General features: G+C 46.1%; 1 protein-coding gene across 2 annotated transcripts in view; it reads left to right on the top strand.

Annotated features, from left to right (window-relative positions):
• The window catches only part of Septin2 (septin 2), a 37,262-nt gene extending 15,891 nt beyond the window's left edge, over positions 1 to 21,371 (top strand). For both annotated transcript variants that reach the window (XM_046426773.2, XM_046426774.1), the window contains exons 4-13: positions 7,027 to 7,113; positions 8,358 to 8,481; positions 9,394 to 9,528; positions 9,662 to 9,779; positions 12,493 to 12,594; positions 12,970 to 13,115; positions 14,602 to 14,685; positions 16,003 to 16,060; positions 17,228 to 17,330; positions 19,632 to 21,371. In XM_046426773.2, coding sequence (XP_046282729.1) covers positions 7,027 to 7,113; positions 8,358 to 8,481; positions 9,394 to 9,528; positions 9,662 to 9,779; positions 12,493 to 12,594; positions 12,970 to 13,115; positions 14,602 to 14,685; positions 16,003 to 16,060; positions 17,228 to 17,329 — 956 coding nt within the window. In that variant the 3' untranslated portion in view covers position 17,330; positions 19,632 to 21,371. The remainder of the gene's footprint in view (positions 1 to 7,026; positions 7,114 to 8,357; positions 8,482 to 9,393; positions 9,529 to 9,661; positions 9,780 to 12,492; positions 12,595 to 12,969; positions 13,116 to 14,601; positions 14,686 to 16,002; positions 16,061 to 17,227; positions 17,331 to 19,631) is intronic.
• The last annotated feature ends 379 nt before the right edge of the window (positions 21,372 to 21,750 follow it).

Here is a 21,750-nt window from a genome sequence, read left to right as displayed (position 1 = left end):
CTTGTATTGCATAGTGTAAGGCGTGTGATGCCAGATCAGCACCCCGTACTCCAGGCTGAGTGAGGATGCTCAGCTCATGGGCAGGTGGCCTCCCACCCCTGCCCACAGAAGGCTGGAGAGGTCAAAGCTGGCAGTCCAGGCATTGGCACGGGTATTGAGCAACTGGAACCCTGCTAATAGCAAGAATACAAAAGGCTACCATCAATTTGGAAACCAGTTAAAACCCAGTAATCCACTGGGCATAGTGGCACACACCTGTAATCCCAGTGGTTTGGGCGGCTGAAGCAGGAGGATGACAAGTTCAAAGCCAGCCTCAGCAAAGGCAAGGGGCTAAGCAACTGAGTGGGACCCTGTCTCTAAATACAATACTGGGGATGGGGCTCAGTGGTTGAGTGCCCTGAGTTCAATCCCCAGGACCACAAAACAAAAAAAAAAAACAATCATCCCACTTTGCATCCCACATCACAGACTTGTGTGTGAACACTGACACGACTCTCTCACAGCCCCAGACGGGAACGGGCCCAGGTGTCTCTTGCAACAGACAAGTGGGTGTGTTCATAATTAGAACATTGCCCTGCAGTACAAAGAATCAGACGGCTAGGCACCGTCCAGGGATGAGTCTCCGCTGTGGTAAGACACAAAGAGGCTGTGCTGCAGGCTTCTCTTTATGTGAAGCTCTGGAAGGACCAGAGCCTCTTGTAGTTGCAGAGTGGGTTGATATCTGCCTGTAGGGGCCCTGGAAATAAAGATGGCTGAGACAGATGGGGAGCCTCTGGAGGGTTGAGGAAGTGTTCCATATCTTGAGTGGAGTTTGGTCATCCAAGCATGTACCTTGTCGTGACTAATCCAACTACAGTTTAAGTGGTGCATTAATGTGTATGTAAATGTTACCTCAGTAAGTTTGGGTTAAAAGCAAGCAGGCACTTAGGGGTCGAGGAAGAGATGGGTAGTTTGAAGAATAGAGCTAGAAAGCTAACCACAAGATCTTCAACTTTTAAATCATCCTGTTAGTGGCCCAGGAAAAATGGTACATTGGGAAAATACCAGCTCAGCTGACTGAAAACAAGGATGTTAAGCAGAGACATAGTTTTTAAAATTGTGGCAGAGGTCTAAAGAAGTGAGGTTCATGGACTGGGGTAGCATCTGCAGGCACAAGGATGCACATGTGGGAAGCAGTCTGTAAGGAGTTCTGAAACAAGGAGGAAGTTGTGTAGTTGTGTAAAGACATAGGAGAGGAGCCAGGTGGCAGATTGCCCCTGAGAAAACTTGGTGACCATGAGGCTGAGATTCCCGCCAGATGGGGAAGACTGCATTAAGTTGTCCTACCTGCAGTTACGAGGGATGGTTGCTTAATTTTTAAGAAAAGTGAGATTAACAATAGTAACCCTAAATGTTAAAGGCTTAAACTCACCATTCAAAAGTCATAGGCTAGTAGACTAGATTAAAAAAAAACAAACGATCCAACAATATGCTGCCTACAAGAGACTCATTTGATAGGAAAAGACATACACAGACTGAAGGTGAAAGGTTGGGAAAAATCATACCACTCACATGGACCTCGGAAGCAAGCAGGGGTGTCCATACTCATCAAATAAAGTAGACTTCAAGCTAAAGTTAATCAAAAGGGATAAAGAAGGACCCTACATACTGCTCAAGGGAACCATACACCAACAACACGTAACAATTATTAATATATATGCCCCAAACAATGGTGCAGCTATGTTCATCAAACAAACCCTTCTCAAGTTCAAGAGTCAAATAGATCACAACACAATAATCGTGGGTGATTTTAACACCATTCTCTCACCACTGGACAGATCTTACAAGCAAAAGTTGAATAAAGAAACTATAGAACTCAATAACACAATTAATAACTTGGACTTAATTGACATATATAGAATATATCAACCAACATCAAGTGGATATACTTTCTTCTCAGCAGCACATGGATCCTTCTAAAAAATAGACCATATATTATGCAACAGGGTAATTCTTAGCAAATACAAAGGAGTAGAGATACTACCATGCATTTTATCCGATCATAATGGAATGAAATTGGGAATCAACGATAAAATAAGGAAGAAAAATTCCTACATCACGTGGAGAATGAACAATGGGTCACAGAAAACATCAAGGAGGAAATTTTAAGAATTCTTAGAGGTAAATGAGAACATAGACACAACATATTGAAATCTCTGGAACACTATGAAAGCAGTACTAAGGGGAAAATTCATTGCATGGAGTTCATTCCTTAAAAGAAGAAAAAGTCATCAAGTAAATGACCTCATACTACATCTCAAAGCCCTAGAAAAATAAGAACAAACCAGTATCAAAAGCAGTAGAAGGCAAGCAATAATTAAAATCAGAGCTGAAATCAATGAAATTGAAAAAATTGACACAACTAAAAGTTGGTTCTTTGAAACAATAAATAAGATTGACAGACCCTTAACCATGTTAACGAAGAGAAGAAGAGAGAACCCAAATTACTAGCATACTGGATGAAAAAGACAATATCACAATAGACACTACAGAAATACAGAAGATAATTAGAAATTATTTTGAAACCTTATACTCTAATAAAACAGAAGATAGTGAAGGCATCGATAAATTCCTTAAGGCATATGAGCTACCCAGATTGAATCAGGAGGATATAAACAACCTAAACAGACCAATATCAAGTGAGGAAATAGAAGAAGCCATCAAAAGATTACCAACCAAGAAAAGCCCAGGATCAGTCGAATATACAGCTGAGTTTTACAAGACCTTTAAAGAAGAACTAATAACAATACTCTTCAATCTATTTCAGGAAACCAAATTAATTCTACAAGGCCAATATCACCCTGATTCCAAAACCAGACAAAGACACCTCAAAGAAATAAAACTTCAGACCAATATTTCTAATGAACATTGATGCAAAAATCCTCAATAAAATTCTGGCAAATCAAATTCAAAAACATATCAAAAATATCGTGCACCATGATCAAATGGGATTCATCCCAGGGATGCAGGATTGGTTCAGATACGGAAATCAATAAATGTAATTCATCACATCAGTAGACTTAAAGATAAAAACCATATGATCATCTCGATAGACGCAGAAAAAGCATTTGACAAAATACAGCACCCTTCATGTTCAAAACACTAGAAAAACTAGGGATAACAGGAACTTACCTCAACATTGTAAAGGCTATCTATACTAAGCCTCAGGCCAACATCATTCTAAACAGCAAAACTGAAGGCATTCCCAGTGGTACAGAATAAATGACACAGAGACTAACCCACAAAATCTCAACTATCTTATATTAGACAAAGGTGCTAAAAGCATGCACTGGAGAAAGGATAGCATCTTCAACAAATGGTGCTGGGAAAACTGGAAATCCATATGCAACAAAATGAAATTGAATCACCATGCACAAAAGTTAACTCAAAATGGATCAAGGATCTAGGAATTAAACCAGAGACTCTGCGTCTAATAGAAGAAAAAGTAGGCCCTAATCATCATCAGTTGGGCCAGGCCCCAATTTCCTTAATAAGACGCCTGTAGCATAAGAATTAAAACCAAGAATCAAAAATGGGATGAATTCAAACCAAAAAGTTTTTTCTTGGCAAAAGAAATAATCTGTGAGGTGAACAGGAAGCCTACATCGTGGGAACAAATATTTACCCCTCACACATAGATAGAGCTCTAATCTCTAGGGTATATAAAGAGCTCGACAAGACAAGCACCAAAAAAAAAAAACCAAATAATCTGATCAATAAATGGGCCAAGGACCTGAACAGACCCTTCTCAGAAGAGGATTACAATCATCAAATATGCGAAAAAATGCTCACCATCTCTAGCAGTCAGAGAAATGCAAATCAAAACTACTCTAAGATATCATCTCACCCCAGTAAGAATGGCAACCATTATGAAGACAGACAACGGTGTTGGTGAGGATGCAGGGGGAAAAAGGTAAACTCATACATTGCTGGTGAGACTGCAAATGAGTGCAGCCAATTTGGAAAGCATATGGAGATTCCTTGGAAAGCTGGGAATGGAACCACCATTTGACCCAGCTACTCCTCTTCTCGGACTATACCCAAAGGACCTAAAAACAGAATACTACAGGATTACAGCCACATCAATGTTTATAGTAGCATGATTCACAATAGCTAAACTGTGGAGCCTACTAGATGTCCTTCAGTGGATGAATGGATTATAAGAAAATGTGGCATTTATACACAATGGAATATTACTCAGCACTAAAAAAGAATAAGATCACGGCATTTGCAGGGAAATGGATGACATTAGAGAAGATTAATGTGAAGTTAGCCAATCCTAAAAAAACAAATGCTGAGTGTTTTCTCTGATATAAGGGGAGGGTGACTCAAAGTAGGGTAGAGAGGGAGAGCATGGGAGGAAAATTACCGCTAAATAGGGAATAGGGGTGGGAGGGAAAGGGAGGGAGAAGGGGAATAGCAAGGATAGTGGAAGGAGACAGTCATCATTATACAAAATACATGTACGAAGATGTGAATTTGGTGTCAACATACCTTCTATACAAACAGATATGAAAAATTGTGGTATAAAGGTGTACTAAGAACCGTAATGCAAAAAAAATGAGAACTCATGTATAATGGCATAATTTGGCGTGAACATACTTTATATAGAGAGTTACGAAAAATCGTGCTGTGAATGGATAATTATGAGTGTAATGCACTCCACTGTTGTCATGTATGTAAGAAATAAATTTTACAAACAGAAAAGTGAGATTAAGAAGATAAAGTGTATTGCCAAATTTTGCCTGATGAAAAAATCAATAGGTTAATGTGACCAAATCAATAGTTAATGTGACCAAATTCATAAGAGGGTTTTGGAGGGAGCACTTGTGGCTGTGTGAGGACAGTGGAGACGGGCCTGAAGCAGCCGGAGGCTGGTGTGGCTGCAGGTTGCACGTGGGGAGTTGCTTCTGAAGAAGCACACGCAGCTGTGGGCCTGCACCCCGGTTGCCCCTGCACCCAGCTCATGTAGGGGCTATTGCGTGGCAGGAACAGCCTCCTGGGAAAGGCCTTGCGTATTGTTCGAGAAAGCAATGTGATAATTATTTTGGTCAAAAATCAAGAAACTAATATGAAGAGAGATTCCTTAAGATTTAAAGACTTAAAGTCAAATCTAAAACTTTTGTGATGTTTTGCCTGGTGGGACTGAAAGGCTGTATCTTCTGTATCTTCCTCTCTGTATCTTGTTCATGGTGCCCTTTGGCCCAGGTGAGTGCAGACAGGAGCCGTCCTGTAGACTGGAAGCGCCTCCACCGGCCAGCCTTTGCTTTTTTCTGTACGTGAACATGACACTGCTGGACCCCACTGTCTTGTGATTGTGTTTTTGGATGGCGGTAGGCCTACCTTGATCTAAATCCTTCCTGATGTGTCTTATTTCCCCTGTTGTGACAGCTCGTGGCCAGGGTGGAGTGAGGTACACTCTGGCTGGCCCAGCAGCAGCATGATGCTCTTGGCCCAGGAGCAGATGTCTGCCACTGTGCCGAGGGGATGCACACGCTCCCTTAAGTGCAGGTTTCCACAGGCAGCGTTTCCCAAGAGCAGCAGCTTGGACTCCTCTGCTCAGGCCTCGTTTCCATGGCACCATCCCTTCTCAGCTGTGCCTTCCTCTGCTGGGCACCTGTTGGTGGTGGTTCTGTTTGTTCATCGTCTGCCCCACTGAACTGCAAGGCTCTGTGAGCAGGGACTGCTCTGTCCCATTCCCTGTCCTGTCCCCATGCCTGGAACTGTGCCTCTCAGTAAATATTGATAACATCTCTTCACATGGAACGTCAGGTAGAAGGATCACCAAACGGATTGCTGAGAGTAACTGTTGGCCATTTAGTTGGTGGTGTGGGGTTTTATTTGGGTATGTTGAGCACATAACTCTAGCTCTGTCCTTGTCTCCTATGGAAATTGCAGTGTACAACACAGTCCAGATTCTGTGTATGTACACATTTCTAGTTCACCTTTTCCCTTGATTTTCCCAGTAATGATTTTTTAAATAGACCTGTACTCCTTTCCCATGCTGTGCAGGACTGAGCAGAGGCCAGGTCAACAGGGGCCTGGGAGGGTCCAGCACTGGTACATGTCAGGCCAAGCTCAGAAGCACACATCTTGCAGAATGATGCCTTGGGTGACAACCAGTGGGCACCTGTTGGTGGTGGTTCTGTTTGTTCATCGTCTGCCCCACTGAACTGCAAGGCTCTGTGAGCAGGGACTGCTCTGTCCCATTCCCTGTCCTGTCCCCATGCCTGGAACTGTGCCTCTCAGTAAATATTGATAACATCTCTTCACATGGAATGTCAGGTAGAAGGATCACCAAACGGATTTGAACTTCCGGTATAAAATTTGATTTTTGTATTTTGTATCTTTTTGGAGTTAAATGTCAAACATTCTGAGTAGCTGAAGAGGGCTCCGTAACCTACGGCTGTCTCCCAAGCTCAGGGGGTCAGGAAGCCAGGTGGGAGGCAGCAAGGGGGTGTGTGTCAGACCGGAGGAGGTCACATGGGAGTGTGTGCCAGGGAACCTGCCAGGTGGCCAGCCCTGCTGCCTCTGCCCAGCCCTGCAGCAGGAGTGCCAGGGGCACTGTTGTTCAGGTGTGTCAGAATCTTCTCAAGTGCTCTGTGAGGGTCAGCAGAGCTCCCTGTCAGAAACCTGCTTTGCATTCTGTTTATCACAAAAGAAAACGACTCCAAAGTATAGTCCATAAATTTGTGAAGAGGTGAAATTGTGTTTCTACTCAGTTCTCAAATCCCATAGACCTCAATTCAAACTGGGTAGCTCCCTGAGCTGGGCAAGTTCCTGTCCCTGAGCCTGGGTTTCCCCAGGTTTCCCCCTCTGTGGGCCTGAGGGGTGGTGGTGCCTGGGTCCTGGTCACGGTGTGGAGAGCAGGGTGGTGGTCCTGAGGCACCAGTCTAGGACTGCCCCGTGCTCACCCTCGAGAAGCATGTGGCACACTGAGCAGGCCTGTGGAGGAGGTCCTGACCAGGCTCTGCTTTCCATTTAAAGGTGAATCGGGTCTAGGAAAGTCGACTCTCATCAACAGCCTGTTCCTGACTGATCTCTACCCAGAAAGAATCATACCTGGAGCCGCAGGTAAAAAAGTTCCTCTGTGCTCACTGTAGTTCTGTGAATGTGCTGAAGAGTGCATCATGAACACTTCACCTTTAACTCTGTTTTGTTGTTCTGTTCTAATGTTTTCTTGGATCCCAAGGAGAACGCCACCTAGGGAAAGCGTCCTGCACCTGGGGCCTTGCCACCTTGGCTGTGTAGGTGCTTGACACACACCCATGTGTCCCTCCTGTAAATGTAAAAGACGGTTCCTGCCCATGTTGTTGGATAAGAGGACCAAGTGAAAGTTTTATGTCATTAAAATGCTGCATATGTTGGGGCGGGGATTGTGGCTCAGAGGTAGAGCGCTCGCCTAGCACGGGCGGGTCCCAGGTTCCATCCTCAGCACCATATAAAAATAAAGGCATTGTGTTGTGTCCATCTACACCTAAAAAATAAATATTTTTTAAAAATGCTGCATATGTGGATGGTCCCTGTAGCAGCAGGTGTCTGACTTGTTTGCATCTGAATGTTCAGTGATGGCTGCAGCATCCATCACTGCTTGTTCAGTGAGCAGAGGAGCCCACAGTCAGAGACTGGGTCCTGGGCAGCCACACGAAGGATGCAAGCCCGCTCACCGACTCTTACTTATCCCCAATTAACCATTTTTAAAACTGTCTTTGTTTGTCTATGTAGTGTGGTGCAAGGATTGAGCCCCGGGCCTTGCACATGCTAAATAAGGTAAGCTCTCTGCCACTGAGTTAGTCCCTGAGTCATCCCCCCACCCCCACTTTTTTTTTTTAAGACAGATTCTTGCTAAGTTTCCCAGGCTGCCCTTGAACTTGCCATCCTCTTGCTTCCCCTCCCCTCCTACACCCCCCACCGCTAGAGATGGAACCTGGGGGCATTCTGCCACTAAGCTGCATCCCCGGTGGTTTTTATTTAAGTCTTGCTCTGGGATAGGGTGTCACTAAGTTGCTGAGGCTGGCTTCGAATTTGCAGCCTGCCTCAGCTTCAAGAATAGCAAGGTTATACATGTGTGCCTCTGCACCTGGCCCGTGTTGGTGTTTTTAACCTTTCCAAGGAGGGAAGGCAATCTGAATTCCATTTCCCTTGCTGACTCTGGGACTGTTTGACAGTCTCTGCATTACCTCTGAGCCCCTGCCTCCAAAGAGACTTAGTGATCTTCCAAATTACTTAAAATAACATTGATAACAGGTAATTTCTCCTCTTTGCATACCAGCTTAGCTTTTAAGGTATTTTCTTTATTAAGTTTCTTTCTTTTTTAGAGAAAATTGAAAGAACTGTCCAAATTGAGGCTTCCACTGTTGAGATTGAAGAGCGTGGAGTCAAGCTGCGCCTTACAGTGGTGGACACTCCTGGCTATGGGGACGCCATCAACTGCAGGGACTGGTATGCATCCACACAGGGCTCACAGCCCAGGGGTCCTGCACCATGCACTGCCAGCTTGTCTTCCTTCTGTGCTCGCATTCACACATGCCGTTAGGGAGTGGTGGTTAGTGAGTGGCTCCAGTAGCTCTATCTAATAAAGCAGTGAGGCAGTTTAAAACATTCAGTGCAGACTTAAAACTATTTAATGCTGACTTTTAAACTTTTAACCTTCTGAGGATGTTTCTAGGGAGTGAGGTTTCTCTCTGTGCAACCTAGTGGGATCTGAGGTGCAAGAGCAACACTCCAGCTGTCACCAGGGCAGGGCCTTGAGTTGAATGTGGGCAGTGGATAAGAGGTCACCATGTACCTTTCCGTATGGAAAGCGGGACACTGTTTACAGGTTGCCAAAGTTGTGCCTGTGGGTGGGTGCTGGTGGGCTTTGTCTTCACCAACAGGGAGGTGAGGCACAGGAGGAGGAGCATGGTGTGCCCTGTGCTGTGCTGTGTGGAGAATCCACCTTGGTTGTGCAAACGCCCTCGACTCTCGCTCCTCTAAGCCTGACTCCTGTATTAGGAGTCTCCCGTCTCAGTGTCCTGTGGGTGTGCTGTCCTGTTGAGCTGGTGACATCATCCTGCATTGGACCCCATGCCTCCTGCTCCTGCTTGCTCAGCTTCTCAGCCCCTATTCATTCACACTGTGTGGGAGGGTCAGCAGACCTCGGCATCACGGGCCACCCTCAGACCCCACTTAACATGTTCCACTCGAGCTGTTGACTCCTGGTCCTGAAGGAAGTTTACACTTGGCAGTTTCCCAAAATCTCCGTTGGCAAATCTAGGAGTCAAGTCTTGTGCTCTTGATTTAAAAGTGAATTTTTGGGTTGGTATCTTGTTTCCCTTTGAAGTGAGGGGCTGCTGGCTTCTGTCTGCATTTCAGTTTCAAGACGATCATCTCCTACATTGACGAGCAGTTTGAGCGCTACCTGCATGACGAGAGTGGACTGAACAGGCGGCACATCATTGATAACAGGGTGCACTGCTGCTTCTACTTCATCTCACCTTTTGGACATGGGTAAACAACGTTCACCATGGAAACTCGGCTCACTGCACAAGTGTGCAGTCACCCTCAGACTGTGTGTTGCAGTACAAGAGTTGAGATGGTTTTGAGAGAAAAAATGTTGTGATCTCCCTGTTCTTTCCTGCAGGCTGAAGCCCTTAGACGTGGCCTTCATGAAAGCAATACACAACAAGGTGAACATCGTGCCTGTCATTGCGAAGGCCGACACTCTCACTCTGAAGGAGCGGGAGCGGTTGAAGAAGAGGGTGGGTGCCACCTGGACCTGGCTGCTGCTTGGGACAGCGGGTGCCGGGGGCCTGGGAGTGGGAGCAGGGGGAGTCTCTAGCATCTGCCCTGAGTCTTGGGGACAGGACTCAAAGCACACCTAATGCTTGCTGTTTTGTTTTCTAGCATTTTGCCTTCAACAAAGTATCACATTTCAGTTTATTAGATTTTCTTAGGTAAAAATGCCCTTGGTGAGTGGCAGGTAGCTAGTGCAATGAGACCCCCCAGTGTTGGGCTGAAGGTGGAGCTCTTGCATTCTATCCAGTGCTTCCACACCAGGGTGTGTCTGAGCAGGACGGTTCCTCTGTGGAAGGGAAAGTACGCCGTCAGCTTCTGCCTGCCAGTGCCCCAGCACCCAGCTGCTCTGAGGCTGCCCCCGTGTTTCTCTGGTGCCCTGTTTAGTGCCCTCTCCTCTGTATCTCTTGAAGCCTCTTTGTTGACTATATATGTTTTTAGAAATTATTTATCTTTTTCTGACTGTGGTCCTTAAGAAAATCCAAACACCTTACATGTGCTAGCCTTTGACCTGAGAGTCCTTTTATTTCTCCACAGAAACAGCAGCTAGTAGTCAACTGTGGTCCCTCCAGAACACAGTCTGCTGTATCAGAACGGGAGTATACTGTAACACTGTTCAGCCAGTGGATGTTTTAAACTTCATTGTCTGTGGCTTTACCATGGTTCTTACTGGATGTATAGAACTGCACTTAGGAACATGCTGTGGTTGGTTTTGCCAGTTCCCTGTTGATGGATATTTGGCTTATTTTTTGTTTTGCTCTGGCCCCCTTTTATCTCTGACCAAATTTCCTGATCCTTTGCAAATTCCAATTCCTCAGACCCAGAGAATGCCTTCTGCCCAGAATGTTCTCCCAGGTGCCTGCATTGCTCTCAGATGCTGCCTGCGCACTTCTGCAGCACCCACACACTACGCAAGTCCCTGTGCATTTTGTACCGTGGCTTCTCCTTATCCCCAACCCTGATCCCTGAGATAAAGATTCTTTGCTCTGTTCTTTAATGTATTCCAAGAATTCAGAATAGCACTTGACACATAGTAGGAACTCAGTTATGTTTGTTGTTCTGTTGTATAAATCAGATGAATTCTTGGGAAATGAATGTGAACTTAAATTTTCATAAGATGGCAGATTTCCCCCCAAATAAGCAACAGTTTACTTTCCCAAAGCACCCTGTGTGCTCACCCCAGCAGTGATGGGCGGGTACCAGGGTGAGTCAGCTCTGCCCACCTCAGACGGGGGAGCTTGTTTGATTTCATCTCCTTGAGTGCTGGTGACCCTATCCTGTGTGCAGCGCCCACTGGTGTCTTCTTGGGGCTCTCTTATTGACTTCAGATAGTCTCAGGGTTTGTGGATATTGGCGTGTTCAAATAATTTCTCCTAGTTTGACTTTATGTTTTTGCCACAATAAGATTGTAAGCTGTATGTGGTCAGTGCTGTTGCCCTTTTCCGTATCATCTGAAGTACCTACCAGTTTTTTAGGAAATGTTTGGGCTTTGGGGAAAGTGCCTGAAAACTTAGACGTTTTTTGCTTAACAATGAGTATTTTTAGTGAGGGAATCGACACCTTTTCTAGATGGTTGTGTTACCTTCCCTTTAGCTGGAGGAGAGGGTGCCAGGTCAGATGGCTTTGGCTCTCATGCCTAGTTCTGTGCCTGAGACCCGGAGGGCCTGAGAGGAGATGAGTTCCTGTACCTCTGCCGTCCTCTGGCCCTGCGCCAGCTGTGGTGGGCTCTCTTGTAGTCCTTCTCCAGCCCTCCCCCATGGCTTTGGCACCCTCCCTCCCTGGCTTTGGCTGCCTGCTTGCTGTGCCCTCAGCCTGCCTTACCTCCCTGCTGCTGACCGCCATCCCTCCAGGATGTGTCCTTGGTTCTCCTAGGATCACATCATCTCTGGCTTCCGCGTCGTCCTTCCAGGGATCTTGCCTCTCCCTGAGCAGCCAGGAGTCCACTTTGCACTGCTCAGCTCTGCCCTCCCTGCTTCTCTGCCTGTAGACACCCCCACATCGCTTCCTGGCGCCTCTCCTCCAATTTAAATGGTCTTCTTGTTCAGTCTTTCTCACATCTCATCTGTCCAGTGTGAGCCTTGGCCTTATGAGGCCAGCGTGGAGCCACAAGTGGGATCTTCAGGGCTGGACCAAAGAGGAGAGCAAGTCCATGCCGACTGCTCAGTTCGTCTCACTTAGGAATAGGGATTTGTGGAAAGGGGAAGATGTCGAGTATAGGGTGTACAGAGGTGAGTCTTCTCTGGAGTTAAGTTGGGAAAGATGGTGTGTTGAGAGCAAGATCTGTGATAACAAGACCCAAGCCACAGAAGGATTTGTATCCTTCTGAAATCAAAGAGCCAGTCCAGCCACGAGGAGGCAGGCTGCTTCCTGTGTACTTGGCCATGGTGGTGCAGGCCTGTGGCATCTGGTGCCGTGCCCAGCACACAGTGGCCACAGGGTGCTGCTTCTTCACAGAGACTGAGGGAGGACTGCTGGTTCAGCTCCAGCCCCGTCTCTCCTCTCCTGTAGGCCTGGTTGATAGGTCAGATTGCAAGATTTCACACCTAAGGACTGTTTTAAATGTTCATAAAATGGTTTCAGAATAACCTTAACCATTCTGGTTCTTATTGACATTTGGATAATCTTGATATATTTCTAATGTGATGAATTAGCCTGGACCTGGTTTTGTCTTCCATTCAGATTCTGGATGAAATTGAAGAACATAACATCAAAATCTATCACTTACCTGATGCAGAGTCAGATGAAGATGAAGATTTTAAAGAGCAGACAAGACTCCTCAAGGCAAGTGCTGGCTCAGGGCACACTGATAGCAGCTCCTGTGTCCTGTGGTCCCCGCAGTGAGAGGAGAGTGGGCAGAGGGCCGGATCTGGCAGGCTCACCTTCAGAGAGTGTCTGGGTTGGGCAGTCACAGCACTCATTTGCATTCAATATGTCAGACATGGCTTCCACTGCCGGCGTGGAAGGTGTCATTGCAGGTGTGTTTCCTGATTGTCTCACGTGGGAAATGTCTGACACTCTACCAGATGAAGCATGTGTGCCCTTAGCTCCCAGGTGGACGTGTCGTAGACAGTGGACGGACAGGTCTCTGCTGGTGTTCTTGTGTTCTCAGCGAACACTGGGCCCCTGCTACAGCCTGTCCGCCGTGTCACTTTCCAGGCCAGCATCCCGTTCTCTGTGGTGGGCTCCAACCAGCTGATCGAAGCCAAAGGCAAGAAGGTCAGAGGGCGCCTCTACCCGTGGGGTGTGGTGGAGGTGGAGAACCCCGAGCACAACGACTTTCTGAAGCTGCGGACGATGCTCATGTAAGGCCTGGGTGTCCCCCGGCAAGGTGGGCCGGGGGCAGTGCTTCCCCGGTGGGTGCACACAGCTCCCGCTAGCTGCAGCCGGCACGTGCTGTGCATCCACACTGTGTATCCTCTGGAGGGAGGTGGTTTTGGGGCTGCTGCGGCTTGGTCCTGAGACCTCTGGGGGCTCAGACACACTGTCCTCGCCTCTTCAGTGACATGTGTCTAAGTACCTCTCCATTGTGCTCTCCACCATCTCCAGATCTCTAATGCTAATGGGAGACTGGACCTAAACTATGGTTGTGTGTCCTCAGCTCTGGCAGGGAGATGGTCAGGCTCCTGGTGGGTGTTGGGCAGCACCCCAGACCCAGCTGGCACCCAGTGCTCCTGAGTCATACTAGGCGGCCCCCTGAGTATTGAGCTTTCTTCTCATTTGACAAGTACAGTACACTTGACTAGAGAAATAGGCTTTACGCCCCTTAAACATAAATTTCACATGTAGTAAGTAGCCTATGTCCATTACCGTTATTCCTGAATGAAAGCATCTTGCCGGAGATGCAGTTCTTTTTGTTAACGTGTATTTGTACCTGCTTGTGGGGTACAGTGTGATATTTGAGCTCCTGTGTGGAAGCATGTGCAGGACGGCAGTGCTCAGCATTTCCAGGTCACCCCTTCTTGGTGCCGCCTTCTGTTTTTGTTAAGATCTGTGTCTATTAGAAGGCTTCAGAGGGGTTTGGGTGAGTTGAACGTTGCTGTGTGTGCTCCTCTGTCTCAGCATAGCAGTTTTTAGCAAGTGGAAGCCAGTGAGCTGTGACCGTCCAGGCTGTCTTTGGAATGATGCGATGCACTATGAGCCGTCAGAGGACACTCGTCCAGCCCTGGGCTCTGGGGACCCCCGTTGTGGGGCATGGACCCTGAGCACAGAGCGAGACAGTCCCCACCTCAGCACTGATGTGCGTTCTCAGAGTGAGCCCCATCCTGCGTAAACAGGACTGAGTGGGAATGTCTGCTCTGAGCGCTTAGGAAAACTGGGCCAAAGTACCATTCACCATAAGAGAAATATGGGGTCTTACTCTGATAAAAGAGCAATTGCCTGTTCCTCCTAAAGATCTTTTAGAATGTGCGTTCTCCTTTGGACATCATCCACCTAAAACCCTCTACCTCTCTGCATCTGGTGTCTCCAGTGGCCATGAACTCCTGCAGGGACTAGCATTCCCTGTGGCAAAGGACAGTGCGGGGCACACCAGGCCTCTTGGGTGTTGGTGCACTGTTGACTATGGTAGCAGAGGAGAGCCACACCTCACTAGATATTTCTACAGCCATGTTTCCTTGGGAAATTCCAGCAACCTACGCACCTTTACGACACGGTCTAAGGGTGCTGTTGTGCTGGGTGAGCAGTCTCCTTGTGCACCTTTACCACATGGTCCACAGGGCGCTGTGAGCGGGGTGTGGTCCCCCTGAGGCTGGCATGCAGCTACTTTAGTGTATGCCTTTTCTCTTCCAGCACTCACATGCAGGACCTCCAGGAGGTGACCCAGGACCTTCACTATGAAAACTTCCGTTCCGAGAGGCTCAAGAGAGGCGGCAGGTGATCCCACTGTCTTCCGTCCTTGAAGTGCTGTTCCCCCCCTGTGTGTCTCAGCTTTCACTAAGCAACATGAGCTTCCTACTTAAACACTGTTCAAGGGAAAGCCAGGTGCGGTGGTGCACACCTGTCATCCCAGCAGCTGGGGAGGCTGAGACAGGAGGATCATAAGTTCAAAGCCAGTCTCAGCAAAAGTGCAGTGCTAAGCAACTCAGCAAGACACTCCCTCTAAATAAAATATAAAACAGGGCTGGGGATGTGGCTCAGTGGTCAAGTGCCCCCTGAGTTCAATCCCTGGTACCAAAAAAAAATTATTCAATGGAGTTGCTGCTAGTTTAATCAAATCATGCTTTTCTAGCCTTGAAGGGAGAGGAAAAAAATGGCTGGGCACACACCCTTAATCCCAGCTACTTGGGAGACTGAGGAATACCCTGAATTCAAGGCCAGTCTGGGCCACTAGCAACACCTTGTCTCAAAATGAAAATTAAAAAGAGCTGGGGATGTAGCTCAGTTATAGAGCACTTGCCTAACATGCCCAGAGTCCTGCATTGAATCCCCAGCAGTGCACACACGCTTCCTCCCTCCCTCCCTCCCTCCCTCTCTCTCTCTCTCTCTCTCTCTCTCTCATTCACACACACATACACACACACACAGAGATAAAGGTAGATTTCATATTGTGCACATGAAGAATAGCTTTAGATCTGAAGGCCAGAGCTTATATTGGTGGTACTTCTAAAGCAGCTCTGTTTTCTGCTTAGAACAGAGTTTAATGAACAAATAAGTGGATATATAGCAGTTGTTAAATATTTCGTGTATCTAGTTCATTTTAACGATGAATTGTGAGCATGCATGAGGTATATATTAAGATCTCATTTATCGTGTTGACTTGGGAACCAGTCATTAATCAAAGTTCTAGAGACAGGAGGCAGCAGTGGAGAGGCCTCTCCTACTGGGCTCTGGGCCTCTGTGTACTGAGGGAGCGGCCTCCATCCCATGGGCCAGTTCTGACCTACTCATGTCCTGCTCCTTCAGCACACTGACTGACCTTGCACCTCTGCAGGAGTGTTCTCGAGAGGAGACGTGTCATCACTCCAGCTTGGGGCAGGGAGTCTCCTGGGCTTCTCACCTCCTGGCGTTTATGCTTTTCTTCTTCCTGTTCCCTTTTTTCATGTCTTTAATTTTTAAAAATGATTAAAATACATAAATTCAAGTAGGTGTTTCTCAGAATTCTAAAGTGAATTTTTTCCTTGGTTATCTATAATAAAAACAACCCACTGTGCTTCTTGTAATGATACCATTGTCATTTCTCTCCACTCTTAGGAAAGTGGAGAACGAGGACATGAATAAAGATCAGATCTTGCTGGAAAAGGAGGCTGAAGTAAGTAGAAAATGCTCTTCTTACAACTGCAGCTGTTTGGTTTATACCCAAACATCATCTGTAATTAGCTTGTTATAATTTAAAATATAATATACCCATTTTATGTATTTAATCGCATCTAGTAATTTAGCTAAAAAGCATAGAAACAATGTAATAATGTGACTGATTTTTATAAAATGTTTAAAAATAAATCTTTCCATACATTAATAGTAACTAGAAAATGAAACAAAACTGCCACTGGCATTAGTTATCAGAAAATTGAGAAAAAATAAGTAGGATTTCTGGGGAAAGAAATTGAAAAACTTCACTGAGAAGATGTTTAAAGATTATGATAGACGTGCAGGTTTGTAGGTGGGAAGACAGTGCAGGGTTAGAGTGCTCTAAGTTGACCTCTGACTTCAGCTCTGTCAGAGCCTGTGGCCTGGCTGTGTGTGTTCATTGTTCTCCCTCGGGTGAGGGCCCATTCAGTCATCCTCACGTTTGCTTTGAAGAATACGTATGGGAGGTTCGGGAAGCTCTCTAAAAACTGGACTAATGACAGGAGGCTTGCCTTACTGGTCCAGAGGCCCAGATAGAGCCTTGGCCACCCACATGGCATCTAGAGGTAAATGAGGGATGTCAGCATGTCCTTTGGCAAAGGGGCCCCAGGCCTGCTGGAGAGTGGAGTGCAGGTGTTCAGTAGTGGTTTGGCCACAATAGACTGGCCTTTGGAAAACAGAAGACTCGCATCTTTGGGTAAATCAACCCAGTGTGGATCAAATAGTTAAATGTTGCAGCCATCACCACAAAGTTACCTGAAGAAAATTGGAGTAAATGTTTTAGTGATGAAAATCAGTAAGGATCAAGACGGACAAATCCACTCTTCATAGCTCTGACCTCCTTGCCCTTCAGAGGAACATACTCTTTCCCATACCCCACTGACCCACCTTTTAGGTTAAAAATCTCATTGCCTTATTTTTCTTAAGTTACTGCTCTGTTGATAATATCTGCATCTTCCTTGAATTGTGTTCTTTTATTATTTACATGGTTTTCCGTTACACTGTTGGTCCTTTTGCTGGTTTGTAAGAATTCCTCCTGTCTTAACAGTAGTGTTTGGGGAACCACAGAACAGCACGGGTAATGTTGAAAGACTGAACAGTCACGGGTCTGGCTTGCACTGTCTCCTAGCTCCGCCGTATGCAAGAGATGATTGCGAGGATGCAGGCGCAGATGCAGATGCAGATGCAAGGCGGTGACGGGGACAGCGGGGCGCTCGGGCACCACGTGTGAGGTGACGTGTGCATTGTAACCTTTCAGAGTCCCTGGTGTCCGTCAGCCTGGAAAGCAGGCACCTGTTTCTGAGGGATCTCACTGTTGGTTCACCTTGAATATGACAGGCTCCTCCTTAAGTCTTACATGGATAACATCATTAGCCCTAAATGAGAAAGGAGTGCTTCTAAAGTGCACTGCCACCTGCCATCTAGTAAAGATGTTTAATATTTTCTAAGCTTACAAATGTGACTCAGAAGAAAATTTGTAAATACTTTCATTAGTCATACAATTAGAAATTTGTTAATGTTGATAATCTGTCTTTAAGGGTATAAAAAGTGTTAAGTGTTGTTAAGACAGCTTGTGTAGATCCAAAGTAAAGATGCCATGCAGATAGATTGAGGTGCCCTTGCTAAGGATGGCTGGGCCATGGTGTGGGGAGCCACGCAGATAGACCAAGGTCCCCTTGCTGAGGATGGCTGGCCTCTAGGTTTTCGAGGCAGCTCTGTTCAACAATTAGTAAACAGGATCCTGCAGGCACCAGGGGCCTCCGGACTAGAAAGGCAGAGGTTCACTCACATCGGCTCACAGAGGAAAGGAATGATAGGCAACATCAGATAAAGGCTTAAGAGTCCCCAGAAGAAAATCACATGGAGACAAACAGATGGCACAGGCAGGGCATGAATGAGTTTGAGGTGGGAGAGATCTTCGGAAGAAAGCTGGACCTTAGGGAGAAAGTCTTCACTGCAGTCTCAGGACCTCATCCTGGAGGCATGAGGCAAATCATGGAGTTTAGCTGTTCATTCAGCTTTCTCACTGCTGTGACTAAAAGGACCCAACAACAAAAACTGTAGAGAAGGAAAAGTTAAATGGGCTCACGGTTCAGAAATCTTAGTCCATAGAAGGCCAGCTCCATTTCTTTGGGCTCAAGGTAGGGCAGGACATCGTGGCAGTAGAGTGTGGCCAAGGGAAGCAGCTCACACGGTGATCAGGAAGCCGAAAGAGAGGTCTCCACTTACCAGATACAAATATATACCCTAAAGCCATGCCCCTGGGGATCCACCTCCTCCAGCCACACCCCACCACTCCCGTTACCACTCAGTTGATCCCTAACAGGGGGTTGATTCACCAATTGCGCTAATACAACCCAGTCATTTCTCCTCTGAACCCTCTTGCACTGTCTCTCGTGAGCTTCTGGGAGACCCCTCACATTCAAACCATAACATTAGCTGAAACGTGTGTAGGTAAGACAGAAAGCAAGGATTCCCCAGACCTCCACAGCAGAAGGATGGGTGGCTACGGAAGGGCCAGGAGGACTTGCTGGGTCATTGGTCACTAAAGCAGTGCCCCTGCCTTCTGCAGCTTCCTGGGGAAGGTTTGTTGAACAGCATGTGAATTAAAAGGCAGTATGACTGGCTTGACAAGTTACTGTAAAGGCAGTGTCCGTCCACGCGAACCTGGCTGGGTGTCGCTGCCCTCTCATCACCTGGGGAACCTCTGTGAGTCCCCAGTCAGTACTGCTGCAAGGGTCTGACGTGCCTAGCCTACGGGCATCTCACTAGAACAGGGCTCTTGCCTCCAAAATCTGGCTCTGTGTGACCAGGGTTTCACCTGACCAGAGCGAGGACTCATGGAGAGAAGCCAGGACTCCAGGAGTGACTCCCTTGAGCAGGAGGAAATGACAGTGCTTGCTTGTGGTCTCTGGTCTGGCTGCTTCCCTTGTAGAAACTTTATGAGGTCGTGGACATTTTCATTTCTGGGTTTTTTTTTTTTTGATAGAGAATTTTTTATTATTTATTTTTTAATTTTCGGGGGACACAACATCTTTGTTTGTATGTGGTGCTGAGGATGGAACCCGGGCCGCACGCATGCCAGGCGAGCGCGCTACCGCTTGAGCCACATCCCCAGCCCTCTGGGTATTTTTCAGTTTTTCAGTGCTTCCACGTTCCAAGAGTCTCACAAATGCCTTTTTTTTTTGATATCGGGGATTGAACCCAGGGGCACTTAATCACTGAGCCACACCACCAGCCCTTTTTACATTTTATTTTGAGACAGGGTCCTGGTAAGTTGCTTAGGGCCTTTGTAAGTTACCCAGGATGGCTTTGAACTTGTGGTCCTCCTGCCTCAGCCTCCTGAGCTGCTAGAATAACAGGAGTGCTTCCCCACACTCAGCATATTGACATCTTGATTTAGATAACTCGGGTCTTATAAGCCCATCCTTTTGCTCAATCTGTGCCCTTTGATGTGCAAAGAAATAGTATTGTCTGTGACCAAAGCAGCAAGCATTGCTTCATTCCTTCTTAAATCTGTTTTATTTTTCCAGAAAACACTTTTGGATACAAAGAAGAACACATTCCTGATGAATGCCACATCGCAACTTTCCATAAGATCCTTAGAAGGGTGCCCATCCACATTTACAATACCTGTGCCTGAGAATTTAATTTTTTTAAACTATTGGTGTGTTTTGTATGAAGTACTTTTAACATTTGTATTTCACTGCTATGTTATACTTTATACTTCATGAGGTAAACGCTCACTTTTGTTTTCTTCCTTAACTAACCACTAATATTAGAATTGATTTCCAAGTATCAGAGTGTGTAATTAATATTGAATTCCCTTGATTTAGTTGGCCTGATTAGTCATTGAGCACTCTTGACATCTAGAACATTCAGATTTACCAGGAGTGTTCCTTGGTGGTAGACGTGTGCCTGTGACAGAAAGCTGTGCAGTCGCTCCACATGGAGACTCTTCCTTCATTTTATATTTGTGCACAACAAACACCTAAAACCAGTTTTGCTGCTATAGTTCAATACTGTTAATCTGCACATTTATCTATTAACCAAGTAGAAAACAGAGTCACCTAAAGAGTACATTTACACTTGAACAACTTCTAAAAACAGGCTTTAGGTGTGGGTTTGAAGAGCACTTTGGATTCTGATGCTAGGTCATTTTTAACACCTGTGCAGGGAACTCCCTGTGGACACTTGTCCTGTAGGCGCTGGAGACGCTGCTGGGCTACACTGTGGAGAGCGCAGCAGTGAACCCCAGCTTTGTGCTGCTGCAAGCTTCTTGGCACAGTGAGAGTCAGAAAATTATTTTTTCTCACCTAAATTAGAAAAAATTTTTAAAGAATCCAATTTTTTAGACATTTTATACTGCACTTTCATGTATTTCTGTAACTGCAAGTGTGAAATAACCCACCTCAGCAATGGTTAATCGGGGTCATTATGACTGTCTCACCTATTTTCAGCCATCGTCTTTCCTTCATCTTGTGTGTTAGAATGAAAGGCATTTCAAGTCTGTCCTGCAGGCTGCTAGACAGGTGTCCACCATAGTTACACTGGGTGTCCTGCTGTGCGTGGGGCCTTAGCTTTCCTGCCCTTCCCATTCCTCCTGCTGCCAGTGGGACTCTTCAGCAGACACTTTCTCTCCACTTGTCCCAGCGCCAGGAGAGTTGACCCCAGAGGGATGGGACAAGAGATGACGGTTACAGAGGGAGCAAGCCAGCTCAGTCTTTTCATTTTGCTGCAACAGGAGGAGTTGAACTGAAGAAAGTGTTTGATGAGAGAAAGTGATTTGGGGGGAGGGCTTGTTTTGTTTTGGCCAGAAAAAAAAAGATGTGATGGTCAAAACGCTGGTTATGAAGGTGTTTTGTAGGGCAAAGCAGGCTCCGTTTTCCCGCCTGCTTTGCCCCTCACATTATCATGATCAGTTCCAGACCACTGGAAGGCAGTTGATGATCTGGGTTATCTTGACAGTTATGGAAAAAGTTACTAAAAGCATTTTCAAGCAGTGTAAGCCCTGTGTGTTTGGGTTAAAATGCTGCTTAGTGCTAGGTGCCACCTGATGGTGGGGTGTGGGCCAGGAGGTCTACAGGGTGTCACTCTTTTGAATCCGATTTTATTTTGTTGTCCAAATCTAAACATACACTTTTTCTACTAGATAATTGCTCTTACTGAGATAATCTTACCTATAGAAATATTTTTGAGATCAATTTACACAGCAATTTTGTATGCATTTAAACTAACCTTTTTTTAAAATAAAGCACTATTGTTTAAATATTGATAGTACTCATCACTGCTTCTTTACAAGGGAAGGCGTGAGGTCTTGGGGGGACTATGCAAAGCCCCCAAAGCATCTGTGTATAAATCATGAAGCTGATAGAATTCTATCAACAGCATCTGCACCGGATAACTTCACATTAGAGATCCCAGCCCAAAAGAAGGTGGACTGTACAGGAACTATTTAAGGTGATCAGATCATCTGTACAGACAGTAGGAGATCACCTGGTAAGAATTAGCACTGATAAGATGGATAAGTGGTCACTGACACGTTGTATCAAAAGATATAGCAGTAACTATTACTAACTGTAGAGATAGATGACTATTGGGAAAGTATCCAAGAAGAAATTTCTATGGCAATTTTTTAATTTTTTTAATTGA

The sequence above is a fragment of the Marmota monax genome, unplaced genomic scaffold, assembly GCF_021218885.2.
Source record: "Marmota monax isolate L192 unplaced genomic scaffold, Marmota_monax_Labrador192_F-V1.1 WCK01_AAM20220418_F8-fsc00298, whole genome shotgun sequence".
Lineage (NCBI taxonomy): Eukaryota > Metazoa > Chordata > Mammalia > Rodentia > Sciuridae > Marmota > Marmota monax.
The sequence above is the reverse complement of the archived record's forward strand: the minus strand, read 5'-3'. Positions and strand labels throughout refer to the sequence as shown.